Here is a 16,078-nt window from a genome sequence, read left to right as displayed (position 1 = left end):
ACAACAATTTTTGGTGTTAGAATGAATATTTTTATGTGAAATTTTCCTTTTCTAATAAAAATTATTATTTGAATACATATATATTAATTAAAAATGGTTGAAATTAAAAGGTGGGACCGAATACGTCCCACCGTGCACGTAGGAATTGCTGCTACTAGACGGCAGCATTGCTCAAATATTTTTAAATTCAAGTATCGTTCGTTTTATAGGTTGATAATGCAAATGTATCTATTTAATAAATTTCAATAATGTTAAAACTTGAAAAATATTTAGTATTTTTCTGAAAGAAATGAAAATATAACTCTATAACATGAAATGCCATTGAATACTTAATGGATATGCGAGTGTGATTCACCATAGAAAAATATCCTAAGCAGAGGAAAGAGAGGTGAAATGTAAATAAACATGACAGTCTTCTAAATATCTTCCTTTTCAAACCTGCAACAAATAAAGTACTGGAGCAAAAATCTTCTCTGTTTCAAATCTATTATGAAATCATTAAAAAATATCTAAAAAAAGTCGTACAGAGAAATTTTTTTAAAATTAAGTAATTTTTTTAAAAATATTTTTTATTTTGCAAATATGATCAATATTTTCTTTAAAACTAGCACTTTAGATAAACATGTTAGGAGAATTTACGCCCAGGCAAAGATGCCATTTTATTGCTCTAGATGCGTTGGTGGGACAAGTGGTATCCCACCACGTCATTAATTACCTAAAGGTTTACCTGTCCCCCCCAAAAAATAACATTGTATCCGGGGATAATTATCTATGTGTAAACTTATTTTTTTCCAAAAAAAAAAAAAATTTTTTTTTTTTTTTTTTTTTTTTTTTTTTTTTTTTTTTTTTTTTGCACCGAACCTCAGAAGGTTACCATTACTCTTGAATTTTTATTTTTATTTTTATTTTTAATATTTCCGATCAGAAAATTTGAGTTTGCCAAAGTGCCTGAATATTATACCTCTTGTCAGGAAGAAAAGGTTCCTAATTTAAATCATTAAAATATAGTGGAAGCTAGATATTACAAAACCACTTATGTGTCCCACAATGTAAGGTTAATTAACTTTTTGAAGACGGGATGGCCATTATAGTGGCCATAGAGTCCTCTCTTTGAAAAGACAGGGTTGTCCACTTTAGTGGCCACATCTTTTTCCCCCATTTTCCAGGCTGAAAAGTGGGGTGAAATATCAAATTTGACATCCCTAGGGTTTTAACCACTTATCTCTTTCAAAGATCTTCCTTTTGCGACATAGATGCACCCCTCTGAGAATACATTAAACTACACACAAGAATCTTTGTTGCAAATAGGAGGTGATTTCTTAAAGGGGAAAGCATTCGGTTTAAGATTCCCCGTCCTTTGGTAGCTTTTACTGCTACCAAAGCCCGGCCTCAAAAGGTTAAAGGCCATAAATATAAAAATTGGAAGAAAAGCTCTTCGCAAACCAGTACAGTTAAAATAAACTTAATTTTAAACAAAAAATAAAAGTAATTTCGACTTGATAATGTAATCTTTATTTTTTTTAATTTGGTAAAAATAATTAAAACTCTCTCTTTGTGGCCATTAATTCTATGCAATATTTCTAATGTTCATTTTATGCTGTTGATAGATAAATTATGGAAAAATAGACTTTTGAAAATGCTTCCTTCCGTATTTTATGCACAATGCATTCTTACATGATACCATACCTAATTATAAAATATGAAGGGAGCTAGTTGCACTGTACACCTTTGATATTCTAATTAATATTCTTTACTGAAAATATATGCAATCATAAAAAACATTATCTTTCACAACACGCCGCTGAAAATCTAAAAATTTACAGAAATGTTATTACATGAAAATTTTAAAACCCAACAGCCCATTTCTCCAATTTATAGCTACCGAATTTAAAACACACAAAGCATTCTTTTTCAAAAATATAATGAATGTGTGACTTATATTAGAATATTAAAATTGTCATTTCATATCAGATAGAGGAATAAATCAGTTTTAAAAATAAGCTGAACAACAATATAATAAACATCGTATATTTCGCATTTAAAAAAAAATTCACAATCATACGATACTACAGATCTAAATACATAAGCTGTCAAGCTATTCATTAAAATAAAATTATACATTTCATATACTCTTTTAACAGTAAAAATATTTATATAAAAACAATTTTAGGTTTCCCAAACACTGAAAATGATATGCGACAGATAATTTATTATGTAAAATTGTTGCATATACAATTTCTCACAAAAATATGTATCACAGCAAACATAAGCTGCAAAAATTTGCTACATTTAATTAAAAAAAATTATAATTTCAATATATTTTGTGTTTCTATACATATATTTGATTGTACAAAATAAATTAAAACCTACATGACTGCTAAAAAATAAGCAAACTGGAAATAATACATGCATAAAATGTTGAAATGCAAAGATTACCACTAATAAATTTTTCAAATATTACATAAAAATTTATTACAGTGTATTATCACAAAGCTGACTCCTCTTCCTTTGTTAAACTTAAATTTATATCATTTAAAAGATCACTTAAATTTGAATAGTTCAATTCATCTTCAGGATAGCTTGGAATAGCTTTTGTAGCAGATGCAGTTTTATTATCGTTGTATGACGAAGATATTCCAATGCCTGATTCCTCATTATTTTCCATTACAGTGTCTTCTATTTGGTATTTTAACCAAGGAAATCTGCAAGTTTTAAAAATAAATATTATAATTATTATAACTATTTTAATTACAAACAATAAATGGGAATATATAAATAATAATAATTTAAAAAGTCATAGCCTCTCTAATTTAGCATAGTTAAAATACAGGGTGATTACAACAGAAGTTCCACATCCAAAAAGTCTAAACAAATTACTGGTCAGAATGACCTGAAATTGCACATAAGTATACATGAAGCAATAAGTATTTGTCTGCCAATAGAAAAAATAGCTCAAAATTTTATCAATAGTTCGCGCTATACTTGTCATAATATGTTAATTAAGAGATGTGACATATGCACCATATACAGTCAAAAGTCGTTAATCCGGACTCGTCGGGACTTCGGCGATTCCGGATTATCGATTTTTCCGGATTATAGATCATCAGTTTAAATCTCGTAAGATGGCATGCAGAAATTCTAAAATTAAAAATATGAAACCGTAATTTATGAAATAAAGAGCAATTATGATCTAAAGGGTATCAAAATTTGCAAAAAAAAAAAAAAAAAAAAAAAAAAAGCAGCTTAATATTTATTTGTTTACTTTATTAAACATTTCTCTCAATGTAAGTTGTTTAAGTTGCTTCATTTTATGTGATAATACTTTCTCTTTAATTCTATAAAAAGACAAAATTTCTTGTTCAGTTACAAAGTTCCGCTGTTCAAGTCCCGTTAATTGCCGTGCCGAGAATACCGACTAACTTGTCAATCGAAATTTTTTCGTTTTCACTAACCTCTCTGTCACATTCTTCATGTCTTTATCCATTTTTTGCAGCAATTCCACTTTTTGTTTGTTGGACATCAAAACATACTTTCGTTTTGTAGATCCTTTGGAAGTTCCAGCATCGGAAATTCTATTTGACATAATCGAAAGTTCAAGTTTACTTTTATAAAATTGCTCTTACAGTCTGCAAAAAATAATAAGCGGGATCCAATTCGAAGATTAAGAAACAACGCAATCATTAACATTAACTGAAATAGAAAATTAGATAATTTTAGCTTACACTCCGTTATACATTAAACGCGCAGGCGAAAACGTATTCTGCACTTGCGCACACGCATATGCACAGTAGTCAAGGTCTTACGCGCACGCGTAAAACGCCTGTGCGCATGTGCCGACGTGGCGCATGCGCAGAAAGTTTTTAGCTTTGAGGTCCGGATTATAGATCATTCCGGATTATGGGTATCCGAATTAACGACTTTTGACTGTATTAGACTTAATACAAACATGGAGTACATGCAGTTCCCATTACTCTGCACCTGAAAAACCATCAATGAAGGATCAGGCTGTACTTGTGAAACTATTTTCGAGTTAAAGCTGAGGTCAGATGTTTGCAATGTTTTGCAATTTTGAGTATGAACAAAACCTTGGAGAAAGAATTGGGCTTCATCTGCCCAAATGTTCCATGGCTAGGCATTATCCACTTCCATCTGAGCAAAAAATCATAAAAATTTGTCATATTAGCAGGTTAGCAGAAAGCAGCTCCTGAGAATGTGTAATTTTGAATGAATAGCATTGTTGGATATTTCATAACATTTTATGAACATTGCTGCTAGATGTGTTTAAAGATTGTGCAATTTCCTCCGCACTGCACACTCCAACACCACTTCTAATTTCTTCTGGCAAAGCTGTAGCCATATCTTCTATTGATGCCAAAGCAAATGCTTTCCTTCCTCTGCCAAAGCTTATATCAAATGAACCAGTCTTTTCAAATTTATGAATCATCTTCCACAAACCCTTAAGAGACATTTTATGCCTATAATTGCTCTGAACTTCCTCAGGGAAGTTGAAGCACAGTCACCATTCTAGTAAAAAGCTTTACAAACAAAACCCAATCCTTCATTGACAAGCTTCTCAGATGCAGAATAACAGGAACTGCATGTGTTTTTAATTAAGTCTGATATGTGGTCTGCATGTTGTCTTTTAACTTATATTATGCCAAGTACAGTGTCCTCTATAGACATAATTTTGAACTATTTTCTTCCCATTTGACAGAAAAATTCACATTGCTTCATGTACATTCAGGCCAAATTTCAGGTCATTCTGACAGCTTTCTGAAAGTGGAACTTTAATTATAATCACCCTGTACTCTGGCAGAAGTGGATAATTTGAAGTATGCACAAAGTATACACATGAAGAACGATAATATTTCATTATTTGAAAATCCATTTATTTTAATACCATAAAATTCTAATAATCTGCACACCCTGCAATCAAGGGTTGTATGGATTAGACAATTTTGCAGGCTACAGGCCGTCTCTCCAACTTTGTTCATATTTCTTCAGTTAACTGAGTGGTAATTTTTATTTATGTCATCATTTACAAGTGAGTGGCAACATTAGTATTTTTAAGTGAATGGCAATAGCAGTGAATGTTGCAGTTCTTTCTCTGTTATGTAAAAGTATTTGTTTATTCTGAAATGTACAGTTATATGTGAAAAAAAAGTAAAAGTATGCTGTTGCAAATATATGTGACTTTTCAACAATTTAAAATTTAGATTATTTGCATTGAAGTGACTATCAAAACATGACTATGCCCTAAGAAACATTTAATTAGCATTCATAAAATACAAAACTGTTCTACTTTTTAAATAAAATTATAAGCAAGGAAAACAGTGTAAGATCAAAAGGAAAAAAAATGCTGCAGATAGAAAAATTGATAAATCAGAAGGAAATATTTTGAATTAGTAAAGAACACTTCTGTAAAAACACTCCAAAATGTTTTATGCAGCAAAAAATTGACACACTTACTAATAAAATTACTTTTAAAGAAATGTTTATGCTTTTAAATAAGAAAAACTTAATAATTATACTGTTTACTCAAATCCATGTAGCAAAATTTCTGCAAAATTTAAGCCTGTTTTTCTTTACCACATTTTCCCTTTTTGATGTTAAAAAATCTCTACAAGTGCCAGTTTTGATTACCTGTCTCTGCTGCCAACATAAACAAGCTTGCTCACTGCACTGAATATAAATAAACTGGATACAACATGTATTAAGTTGGAACTCCACATCTAAAAAGTTGCAGACTGATTCTTTACAAACATAAACTCAACATTAATTTTAAAAGACAGCAGAATATATATCTAAAAGGAAGTATTCATATTAAATTAAAAATTTGTAGATATTAACGATACTATTAAACAAAACCACTGATGTGGGGGGAAGGCTAAATAATTTCAATAATAAAATGAAGTTGTTTCTTTATAATACAGTCAAGCTGTCTTATAAATAAAGTATATTTTTTATTAACAATTTTATTTGTATATACATATAAGAAGAAATCATAAGAATTTTGTTTGTTTACATCAAAAATGAGTGCAGATGCATACATTGATAAATTATGAGAATTCTGCTGTATTCTAGCTAAGAAACATTAAATATATTGGGCAATAATGTATGATAAATATTTGAGCAGGAATGTGAAAAACCAACATACTTGCAGTATTAGTCAGACAGAATCCCTTGCACAGTATCAGGAAGATAAATATTTTAATAGTTGGTAAGGAATTCACCACTTTGGCAACATGAGAAAATAAATTACACTGCATGACTTTTATAAAATTACTGAAGTTAAAGTAATGATATAATAGCTAATTTATACTCTTTGCACTTATAACTTAAATAATACCTGTTGGCTCTTTTGATTGTTTTTGAATAATATTGTGTTTCTTTTGGCAAAAGAAATTCTCAACATATGCGACACCACTAGCTTTCAATTATTTCTAACATATTTTTTTCTTTTTACTCTATTTTTAAAATATATATATTTACTCTATCTACTATTCTGTTATTCCAATATAAAACAATGATATCTATTGTGCGTTATTCTTTGCAGAGCTTAATGCTAGCCCCATACAGCAACAATAAACAGAAATAAGACTTTTATATACAGGGTGGTATCAGTACAGCGGTGACAAACTTTCACGAAAGATAGAGTAGACCTAACGATGGGAAAATCCATAGAAATGCATGCGCTTTGCTGGGCGGTAGTGACAACACAAAAGTCAAAGAAAGGACACAAACAGGGTGAGAAAATATGTTTATTATTTGGAGTACAACAAAAACACAAAATAGACAATGATCATCACCAAAGAAAGTGTTCGAAATTATGCCTTGGACAATGATGCAGGAACCAGGCATCATGCATCTTTCATTTGAGATGCAGATCTTCCATGCGCCGGAGAAGTGAGGCCTGCATCATGGTCTAGGGTCGTAATTTTAAAAAACTTCTTTAATGACGATTGTTGTTTTTGTTCTTATTTGTAGGTTTCAGTTGTACTAAACATAATAAAACATGTTTTGCCTCACTGTTTGTTCCCTTTCTTTTTCATGTTTTGTGTCATCACTACTATGCACCAGGAAAGCATTTCCAACCATGCATTCCTATGCGATTTCCCATCGTCTAGGTGTACTCTATCTTTCCTGAAAGTTTGTCACTGCTGTACTGATTCCTGAAAGTTTGTCAGCTGTCTCCTATCATAATAATCAATCCTTGTACTCATGGAAATTTGTTTCTTTGGAATATTGTAATGTACCAAGATTTTCTTCTTTAGAACCTTGAGATCTGCTTTATAGAAATTTGCTTTTCAGATAATGTGTATATCGATTTGTAATTTCACAGCTGTTAATTTTTCTTTTTTATTTAAAAGCATGTTTCTTTCTTGACAAAAAGAATGATTCATGCACAAGGAAGTAGAATTTTAAACCATCTGCAAAAATATTAACACTCCAAAGGTTTACATGGCATTTTAACTATTTGTTCGTATTCTATCTCCACTCTGCATTCTGTTGATGAAGTACATGGTTCCAGTGCTGACAAAGCCCTGAAGAGTTTTTTTCCTGGTGCAAACTTTCAAAGTCTCATATTATTTAAGTTCAAGCATTGCAAATGAAATAGTACTGTAAATACAATATTATACTGTTTTCACTTTTTTTTAAAATCAATAAACTATATGCATAGTGAAGAGTGTAAGACTACTATCTATATATACATATAATAAACTTTCTTTAAGATCCATGGTTCCAACTCACTTTTCATGATACCACCTCTGTGAAGGTGGTCACTTCAGAGAACTTTTATTGAATATAGAATTTTATTCATGTTCTTGGTAAAACTGGTCACTTTTAGAAATGGTGATTTTGGGATGATAAAAGAGGATTTTGCAATAAAATTTTTTAAAGGCTATACTGAATCCTAATTTATGTAATACTCGTGTTGGTTTTGATGAATAATGGTTCTGGTTCAAATGCATAATTATAGCTATAACACAGCTCTGTAACACAATTGCATAATTATATGAATAACACAACTCTCACTTCAAATATACATATTAAATTTATACATATATTTTTTTTTCCTCTAGAAAAATATCAAATAATACTTACAATTTCAGAACTGAAAATTCACCTTCAGGCCTTTGTAGAGCAATTTCATTTATTGGCACATTATTTAATAATATGCCATGACCACCATTACCTGTTATCTGAGATGATAATATACTCAGCTCTGTAAAACTATCTGCAGAATTTAAATCTTCAGCATCAATTTGAATGCCATGCCTTTCACAATCGGTGATTTTTGAAGTCTTCATTTGAAAACTGGTTAAAGATCTCATTTGTATGCCATCTTCCTATTTAAAAATTTAAACATTTGAATTTTATTAATTTATTTGAAAATTAGTTAAAATTCTACATGAAATTAATGTAAATATATGTATAGAAATATAAATACTTCTTCATACGATTCAGATGGAAACCAAAAAAAGTTTGTATATGGCAAACTATTATAGTAATCCCTTGCTAATCATGAGAATTAGATTCTGTAATTGTTCTGAAGATAAAGAAACTATGAAAACATACAAGAAATGGGTACAGTGTAATTTTAGCTATTTATGCAAAATTTAAATAATTTTGGATTAACTTAAAAATGATGCAAAAAGACAGAGAAGATTTATTTAAGTTTATTAATTGGATTAGACAAATAAAATTTGATTCCCAGTGGAAAAACTCGAGAATGCAATTTAATTAATTGCCTATCAAAGAAAAGTATTCCCATAACAACTATCATTGTGAAATCTTATTAAAAACTTTTATTTCCACAATATATTTTCATATTTCCTGATCACTATGATAAGCAACTGTGGCTGTCCCTTTTTTATCACTTTGCTAAAAAATTGAGATAGACTCTAATAGCTCCACAGTAGCAATTTCAGATGAGCATGGCATAAGAACATTTCCATACATATTTCATTTACTATAAAATCTTCTGCTATGAGTTACAGCTACTGTAGTACTTATATCAAGAATTCTATTGCTGGTTATAACTTATAGCCATAATTGGAAACAGGGAGCATTTATTGTAGAATTTCATTATTTATTATGGAATGCATGAAACAGAACAAATTTGCACTTATCTCTTGAAAATAGAATTCTCCCCCCCCCCATCCATGACCAGACGTATAGGCAAGTGAAGACCAGAAATCAAACATAGGGGTGAATAATAAAAGTATGAAAATAGAACAAATATGTGAATAACAATAAAATAAGTCAAATATTTTAACATAAATTTTTATAATTCCTTGGCTACCAATAACTGAAACAGTAGATAATGAGAGATTACTGTAAAACCATAAACACAAGGAAATATTTAATGCTTATATGTGAAAACTACATCATATTAAAATTCAATCATAATAACATATACATATCAATAAAAATTTGCTTTTAGTACATTACCTATTTATTCAAAAAAGCCTATACAGTATTTTAAAGGTGCTCCCCAATATTTAATTTTTCATTTTATTTATTAATTTACATAGTAGAAAACTAATGGTAGTGAATATTTCATTTAAATTCAAACTTGCTTATACGATGGCACTTCTTTGTTAAAAATGTCCTAAGTGCATCTGATCATTTTCTTAAACTGAAGTTATATCATATTTGCAGTCATTTAAAATCCTTTTAAAGATTTTCAACTGGCAATATATTTTCAAACATTTGATTAAAAATTGTGCTATTTTAATTAACATGTTATTTCTGTCACTTCTATCGACCTCACCAGGATGTAAATTAGATGAGATTTAAACAGCTCAGGTATAAATTTAAGGAAAGTCTGACAATATATATATATTCTAAGACCCCACAAGGAACTGTTAATTAGCTCTCTTAATTTTCAGTTTTACTTAAAAGTTGTGGCATGAATAAACTTTTAACTTAATTTTTCCTCTTGAATTTATTTCTTAAGAGTTCACAAATTTTAATTCAGTATAAGGATGGTAAGTCATCTTTAGAACAATAAAGTTAATTTAAGAAAAGCATTGAAAAGATTTAATTTTACTAAGTTGTACAATAATAAATTCATTTTACAGAATATTTTTCAATTTATTTCCATGCTTTAATATTTATATAAAAGCAAGGTGTTAGCCAAAAATTAGCAAAAATGTTTAAACTCATTTATCACTATGTTTCTCAATCCACCATGAGCTGTTGCATATATTCATATCCATTTTAGACTACTCTGTTGAACTCATCTCAGTCAATAAATTACTTTATATGGTCTTTTTAAATAACAGATTTGGCATGTTATGCCATTTTAATATGCTTGATAACTGATAATGAGAAACAATGATAGGTGTACATAAAATTTACTTGTAAGAAATGCAACATAAAATGGTAAAACAATTTTTCCATAAAGACACTGATACTGAGACTACCCTGATAAATTGATTGCTCATCTCCATAAACCAAATATATAGATACTGTTTTGCATATAACATAATTTTACTTTCTCATTTATTGCACTTTATTTCAACAAAGATTTTGCAGTTGAAAGGAATAAAATATTTTTACTTTTATTAAATATACTAACTTTGAGAAAAATAATAAAATAATCTGCCTGTACATTTAATCCATTCTACTACAGCTAAAATAAAATATTTTTAACCTCCATAAACAAAATGTGTTTTTACCTGATGCTTTTATTCAAAATTTATTTTTTCATTTCTAAAATCTCTCTAAAACACCTTCTTATAGAAGTATCATTTAAACATTATACCTTGACTAAATATCTAATAAAGTTTTTAAAGATATTTTAAGAATGCTTTTGCATCTGTTAATAAATGATTTCATACATATGAATGGTATCAGAAAGTTTCCCAGATTTGATTAAAAATAAACTATTTGCTTAATCTGGTTTGGCTGCCATCTATTTACTTTTACTGAACACTGGATAAAATTTCAAAATGCCACTTTAAATTTTAATCTAAAGAACAATGCAATATTGCAGAGAACTAGGCTAAGTGAACAGGGAAGATAGGAAAGGAAAACCATGAGAGTGTTTATCAAAGAACTGGATATATTCAGGGATATATATGCAACAGCAAAAAGTAAACTCTTCAGCAGTGTGCAAAAAATCAAACTTTGTTAAAATTTATTAGTAGATTTCATAAATAACTCTAGTGTTATCTGCACAATCATTATTTTTCTAGAAGACTTTTTTAATTGAATATTTTTTGCCATTTTGCATGATTAAACGACCTTAAACACTTGTCATTTTCAAATCAAACTCAGTGTGAATGTCATTAAAAGTAGTTTGATTTAAAACATCATTATTAAAAGCCAAACAAAAATCATATCAAAGGTTTTAATAACAGATTTACTGAATTTCGCACAAAGATTGATGTATATTTTGGTATGTACTATTGAAACATCATGCTCTTACTTCAACATTAAATGGTAGAACAATGCAGGAGGATTGCAAAATTGAGAGTCTGACCTACATTTGTCTCTTAGTTCAAAAAGCCAGTCATAACCATAGCAAGCCAGGAGCTTTTGAATAGACCCTTATAGACATTCTTATAGACAGAGTTGTTAAGAAACTATTACAAAATGGGTAACCCCAAAAGTTCCACAGTTTTTAAAATTGAAACATGTTTTCTTCTAATTATTTTATTATGGCTGATGCGGAGTACCTTGATCAAAGCAGATGTTTAAAGGCAATTTTTTTATACTCACGCTGCATAATGATAGCATGTGATGTAGAATACATTTTTTTCTTTCAGTGCAGTACTAAGAATGGAGAATCTAAAAATTTATCTTCATTATATTGTGATTTTGTATCTTAAAAAAGGGAAACTGTGCAAATCAGACTGCTCATAAAATTGTGCTATTGTGGAAAAAGTGCTGTTTCTGATGACACAGCTCTAAGGTGGTTTGAGAAGTTTAAACATGGATATTTCGCTCTCAGAGATAATGCCCCTCTGGACAATCTTTGGCCCGCTCTGGACAATCCTTTAGAATACCACAGATTTTGCTGTCCCGTTATATCACTTTTAATTATTTGGCTTCTACATATTTTTTCGCAAATTCTGTTAATTGGAAATTTTTACTTTATGTTTGTGACATCCAAAAACTTTTAAATGTGTGGCTATCATCATAAAGCTTAGCTTGCATCTGCTATACACCACTGGCAATGGTGATGTATCATGAGATTGGCAACTAAAGACATGCTGTTCCCCTAAATTTTGTCTTGTTTCTATCACACGATGAAGAATTAAGCTTGAATTATATTAGTTATTAATTATATTAATATCTATTTTCCACATATCTTAAGGCTTATCTGAGGCCCAATAAATAAACTCCAATGTATACTTAAGGCTTACTAGAAAGCAATAAACTTTGGATAATATTTCAGGGCGAAATGCATGCCGAGCAAAAAGGTGGCTACACAATCAAATTATCGATCATGCAGATTTATGTTAATGAATGATTGCATTTGTTCAACATGGAGGTGCTTTATTTAGTGTTTAAATGAAATTATGAATCAGGACTCTCCCATGCTTTATTATGAAAAAAATGTGCCAATGTGTGAATGTGCAAAGCATTAAACATATGGCTACAGCAAGATGTAGTTCTAATTCTTTTTCCTATTTTGCAAAAAATTTCTTAAAAAAATTGCTGTGGTCCAGGGGTCTGGATATTGGACTTGGTACTGTATTAAATGATAAAAAGTGAAATTTTCTTAAATATCATTTTTAGTTATTTTAATTAATAATTTTATTTTTTGACGTTGCATTTTACAAAGTGAATGAAATATCTATAAATTATTACTGAATATATATCAGCAGTTATTTTCAGCTTTTTTGAAATGCAAATCTTACATTAAAATAAGATCAAGAATATAATACTTAAAAATATAATCTTGATAAAAATCTGTTATTATACTTGTTATACATCAAAAGACAAAAATGCCTTACTAAAGAATTGCAGACAACACAGTCTTCCAGGAAAACCTCTGCTCCTCCAAGCAGCAGCAGACCAATATCAGCTTTATTGCTGTCTACTATGCAGTTATTTAAATTTAATCTACCATGATGTACAACAAGAACACTTAGGAGTCCTTTCTTTGCTTTCAATGAGATATTTTCAATTTTCAAATTCTGTGCACAACAGTTAACAAAAACTTCACTATTGCCAGTTGCTTCAACTACAATATCACTGCAGTTCCCCAAACCTGAAACAGCAGAATTTAATCAAACAAATTTGTTAATATGTTTTGCTTTTTAAAGATAACACAAATTAGATATACAATGTTAAAACTGAATCCCTTGTTACAGCAAAATATGTTAGAAGCTTTCATTTTATTAAAAGGTACTATTCTGAAAACTCCCCTGATTACAAAAACAGCTATTAGCTTTCAATTCAAGATGCAAGATTACACAGCACAAATATTTAGGATTCCAGTATACATGTAATCTTTCTAATCATAAGATAAGTAATCCAGGGAATAATATTTCTGAATTTTTAGCAATTTTTATTCAAAAGGAGTATTATTCAAACAACTGAAACTACTACAGCCCGTTTTTAATTTAATTTTATTTAACACAGCAAACAGTCATAAAAATAAATAAATAAAATTCGTTAATCTAAAATACTTAACTTATAAAACTAATTAAATTACTGAAAAAAGATTATATTATACACTATGGTGAAGAAACATCGTGAAGAAAACAACGCAAGGTGAAAACGTTGGTACAAAACATCATAGGTGTGTGTGTGTGTGTGTGAGTGATTATGGCAAAGCCTCGAGGGCTATCTGCCTAAGGGAAGGGATGCCTTCGTGGAGAATTTTCTAAGGGAAACTGGCTCGTATACACATTACACATAGGGGAAACCCCGAAAACGCCCATGCAGCCAGCCTGTTCGCAGGATTCGAACCTCGAATTGAACTACCAGTGTTCAGAGACTTTACCGCTCGGCCGCTGGTGGGCCAAAACATCGTAGGAGATAAGAAAGAAAAGAGAAAACATTGCAATTCTAAAACATCGTGGCACAAAATACCACAGTCGAAAATAAAGCGATTCAAATACTTCGCAGTTTAAAAACAGTTGCCAAAAATATCATGGTAAAAAATAAAGTACCTACAAATCATCGTATGACAATAACATTGCACAATGCTTAAGCTTCCTTCTTACATTTTCAGCAAAAATTTATTAGTTCACTCAAAAATATGAAATATAGAACTAAAAATATCCCTCTTTCTTTCCTGCACTCCGAAATCATTATGCAAAAATGCACTTACGACTTTTAAAACCTGAAAAATGCATATGTGCGATGTTATCATCATGAGATGATCCTGTTGGTACTTTATTTTTTACTAGGATACTTTCAGTGACGATATTTTTAAAATATGAAGTTTTTGAACAGCTTTAGTTTCAACCCCGATATTTTGTACCATGATGTTTTTTAACTGTGGTGTTTTCTCTTTGCTTTCTTTTCTCTCACAATGTTTTGTACTATAACGTTTTCATCCACGATGTTTTCGGCGGACTCCCACACTACACCTCCAATATGGATGGATAGCGCTTATTAAAAAAAAAAAAAGCTTAGCAAAATACTTTTTATAGCTTGTGAATCAGATAAAAAATTATCTATATCTACTGTATATAAATATTTACCAAGCATTTATTTACTTAAAAAATCAATATTTTCATATTTTTTTATTTTTCTTTGAAATCAGTCTACCTTAGTGTTTTTTTTATGCGAGCCATATGCATTATGCATCACCAATAAAAAAATTTTTTTATTCATAACACACTTGTTTAAAATGTATTTTTCCAAACTATTTCCTGATTAAAATTTTCAAAAAAATTTCTAGTTTTCTTGGCAATTATTCACCATATGTTTTTATGACAACCACTTCATTACATGTCACATGAAACTATTGACAAAAAGATCTCTATGAAGGAACTACGATCTTAAGACACTAACTACAACACGAAACATAAGCTTGAGGGTTTTCAAAACTTGTAATTTCTGTTACCACTTCCATATGAAAACTTTGCCAATAGTTCAGCAGCTTTTGGAGTCAATTACAATTCAGAAATTACTTTCTCTGGTTTTACAGCTTTTATGCTAGAAACCTCGTTTTTCAGATATATAAATCGCCTCTCTGTTTCCATACATATAATCCATTAAGTGCTCATTTTTTTAACAAAATTCATTCAAAAATTGCACATTTTTTATACAAAAAGAGCTAGAAAACCAATTTGTGAATTTTATGCAAATACAGTCAAAAGTCTTTAATCCGGAATCATCCATAATCCGGACTTCAAAGCTAAAAACTTTCAGCGCATGCGCATATGTTTACACATGCTCGTTTAATGTATAATGGACAGTAGAAGCTAAGCTAAAATTATCTAATTATCTATTTCAGTTAATGTTGCAGATTGTGTTGTTCCTTAATCTTCTAATTGGATCCGGATTATTATTTTTTGCAGACTGTTAGAGGAATTTTATAAAAGTAAGCTTGAACTTTCAATTATGTCAAAAAGAATTTCTGATTCTAGAGCTGCAAAAGGATCTACAAAACGAAAGCATGTTTCGATGTCCATCAAACAAAAATGGAAAAAAAAAGTGGATAAACGCATATCCTTTGTTTCTCTAACCCTTCCGAAATCTGTTTATCAATTTCACGCTCCTCTGACGTGAAGGGGGGGGCTCATGGCACACAATGAACTGGAAGTTGATTTGTCAGCATTATCCTTATCTTCAGGTCAGATGTTTTTATTTTATTCGGCTTATAATTCCTTACTAAATGTAGTATTTCATCTTGATGTACTCCGTCTTTGATATGATTTAAATCAAATTCCTCATCATTATAAATATCATGAATACACATCAAGTAGTTTTCTGGTTGCAATTTTCTAATTTCGACTATGCATAATGTATGCTTTATGCATGCGCACGTTGAAAGAAATGTATAATAAAGTAAACAAATAAATATTAAGCTTTTTCTTTGTAAATTTTGAAACCCTTTAGATCATAATTGTTCTATATTTCATAAATTACGGTTTCATAT

At 29.9% G+C, this 16,078-nt stretch overlaps 1 protein-coding gene across 2 annotated transcripts in view; it reads right to left on the bottom strand.

Moving 5' to 3' along the window:
* Positions 1-2,018: 2,018 nt before the first annotated feature.
* Positions 2,019-16,078, bottom strand: part of nesd (SHC binding and spindle associated nessun dorma) — a 39,916-nt gene continuing 25,856 nt past the window's right edge. For both annotated transcript variants that reach the window (XM_085818195.1, XM_035358113.2), the window contains exons 8-10: positions 12,975-13,231; positions 8,107-8,351; positions 2,019-2,702 (exon numbers count right to left, since the gene is read on the bottom strand). In XM_085818195.1, the coding sequence (XP_085674321.1) occupies positions 2,486-2,702; positions 8,107-8,351; positions 12,975-13,231 (719 nt within the window). In that variant the 3' untranslated portion in view covers positions 2,019-2,485. The remainder of the gene's footprint in view (positions 2,703-8,106; positions 8,352-12,974; positions 13,232-16,078) is intronic.

This window comes from Stegodyphus dumicola, chromosome 6, assembly GCF_044657685.1.
Source record: "Stegodyphus dumicola isolate Sdum_Otavi_A_Nest chromosome 6, ASM4465768v1".
Lineage (NCBI taxonomy): Eukaryota > Metazoa > Arthropoda > Arachnida > Araneae > Eresidae > Stegodyphus > Stegodyphus dumicola.
Note: the sequence above shows the minus strand (reverse complement) of the source record. Positions and strands in the feature narration are given on the sequence as shown.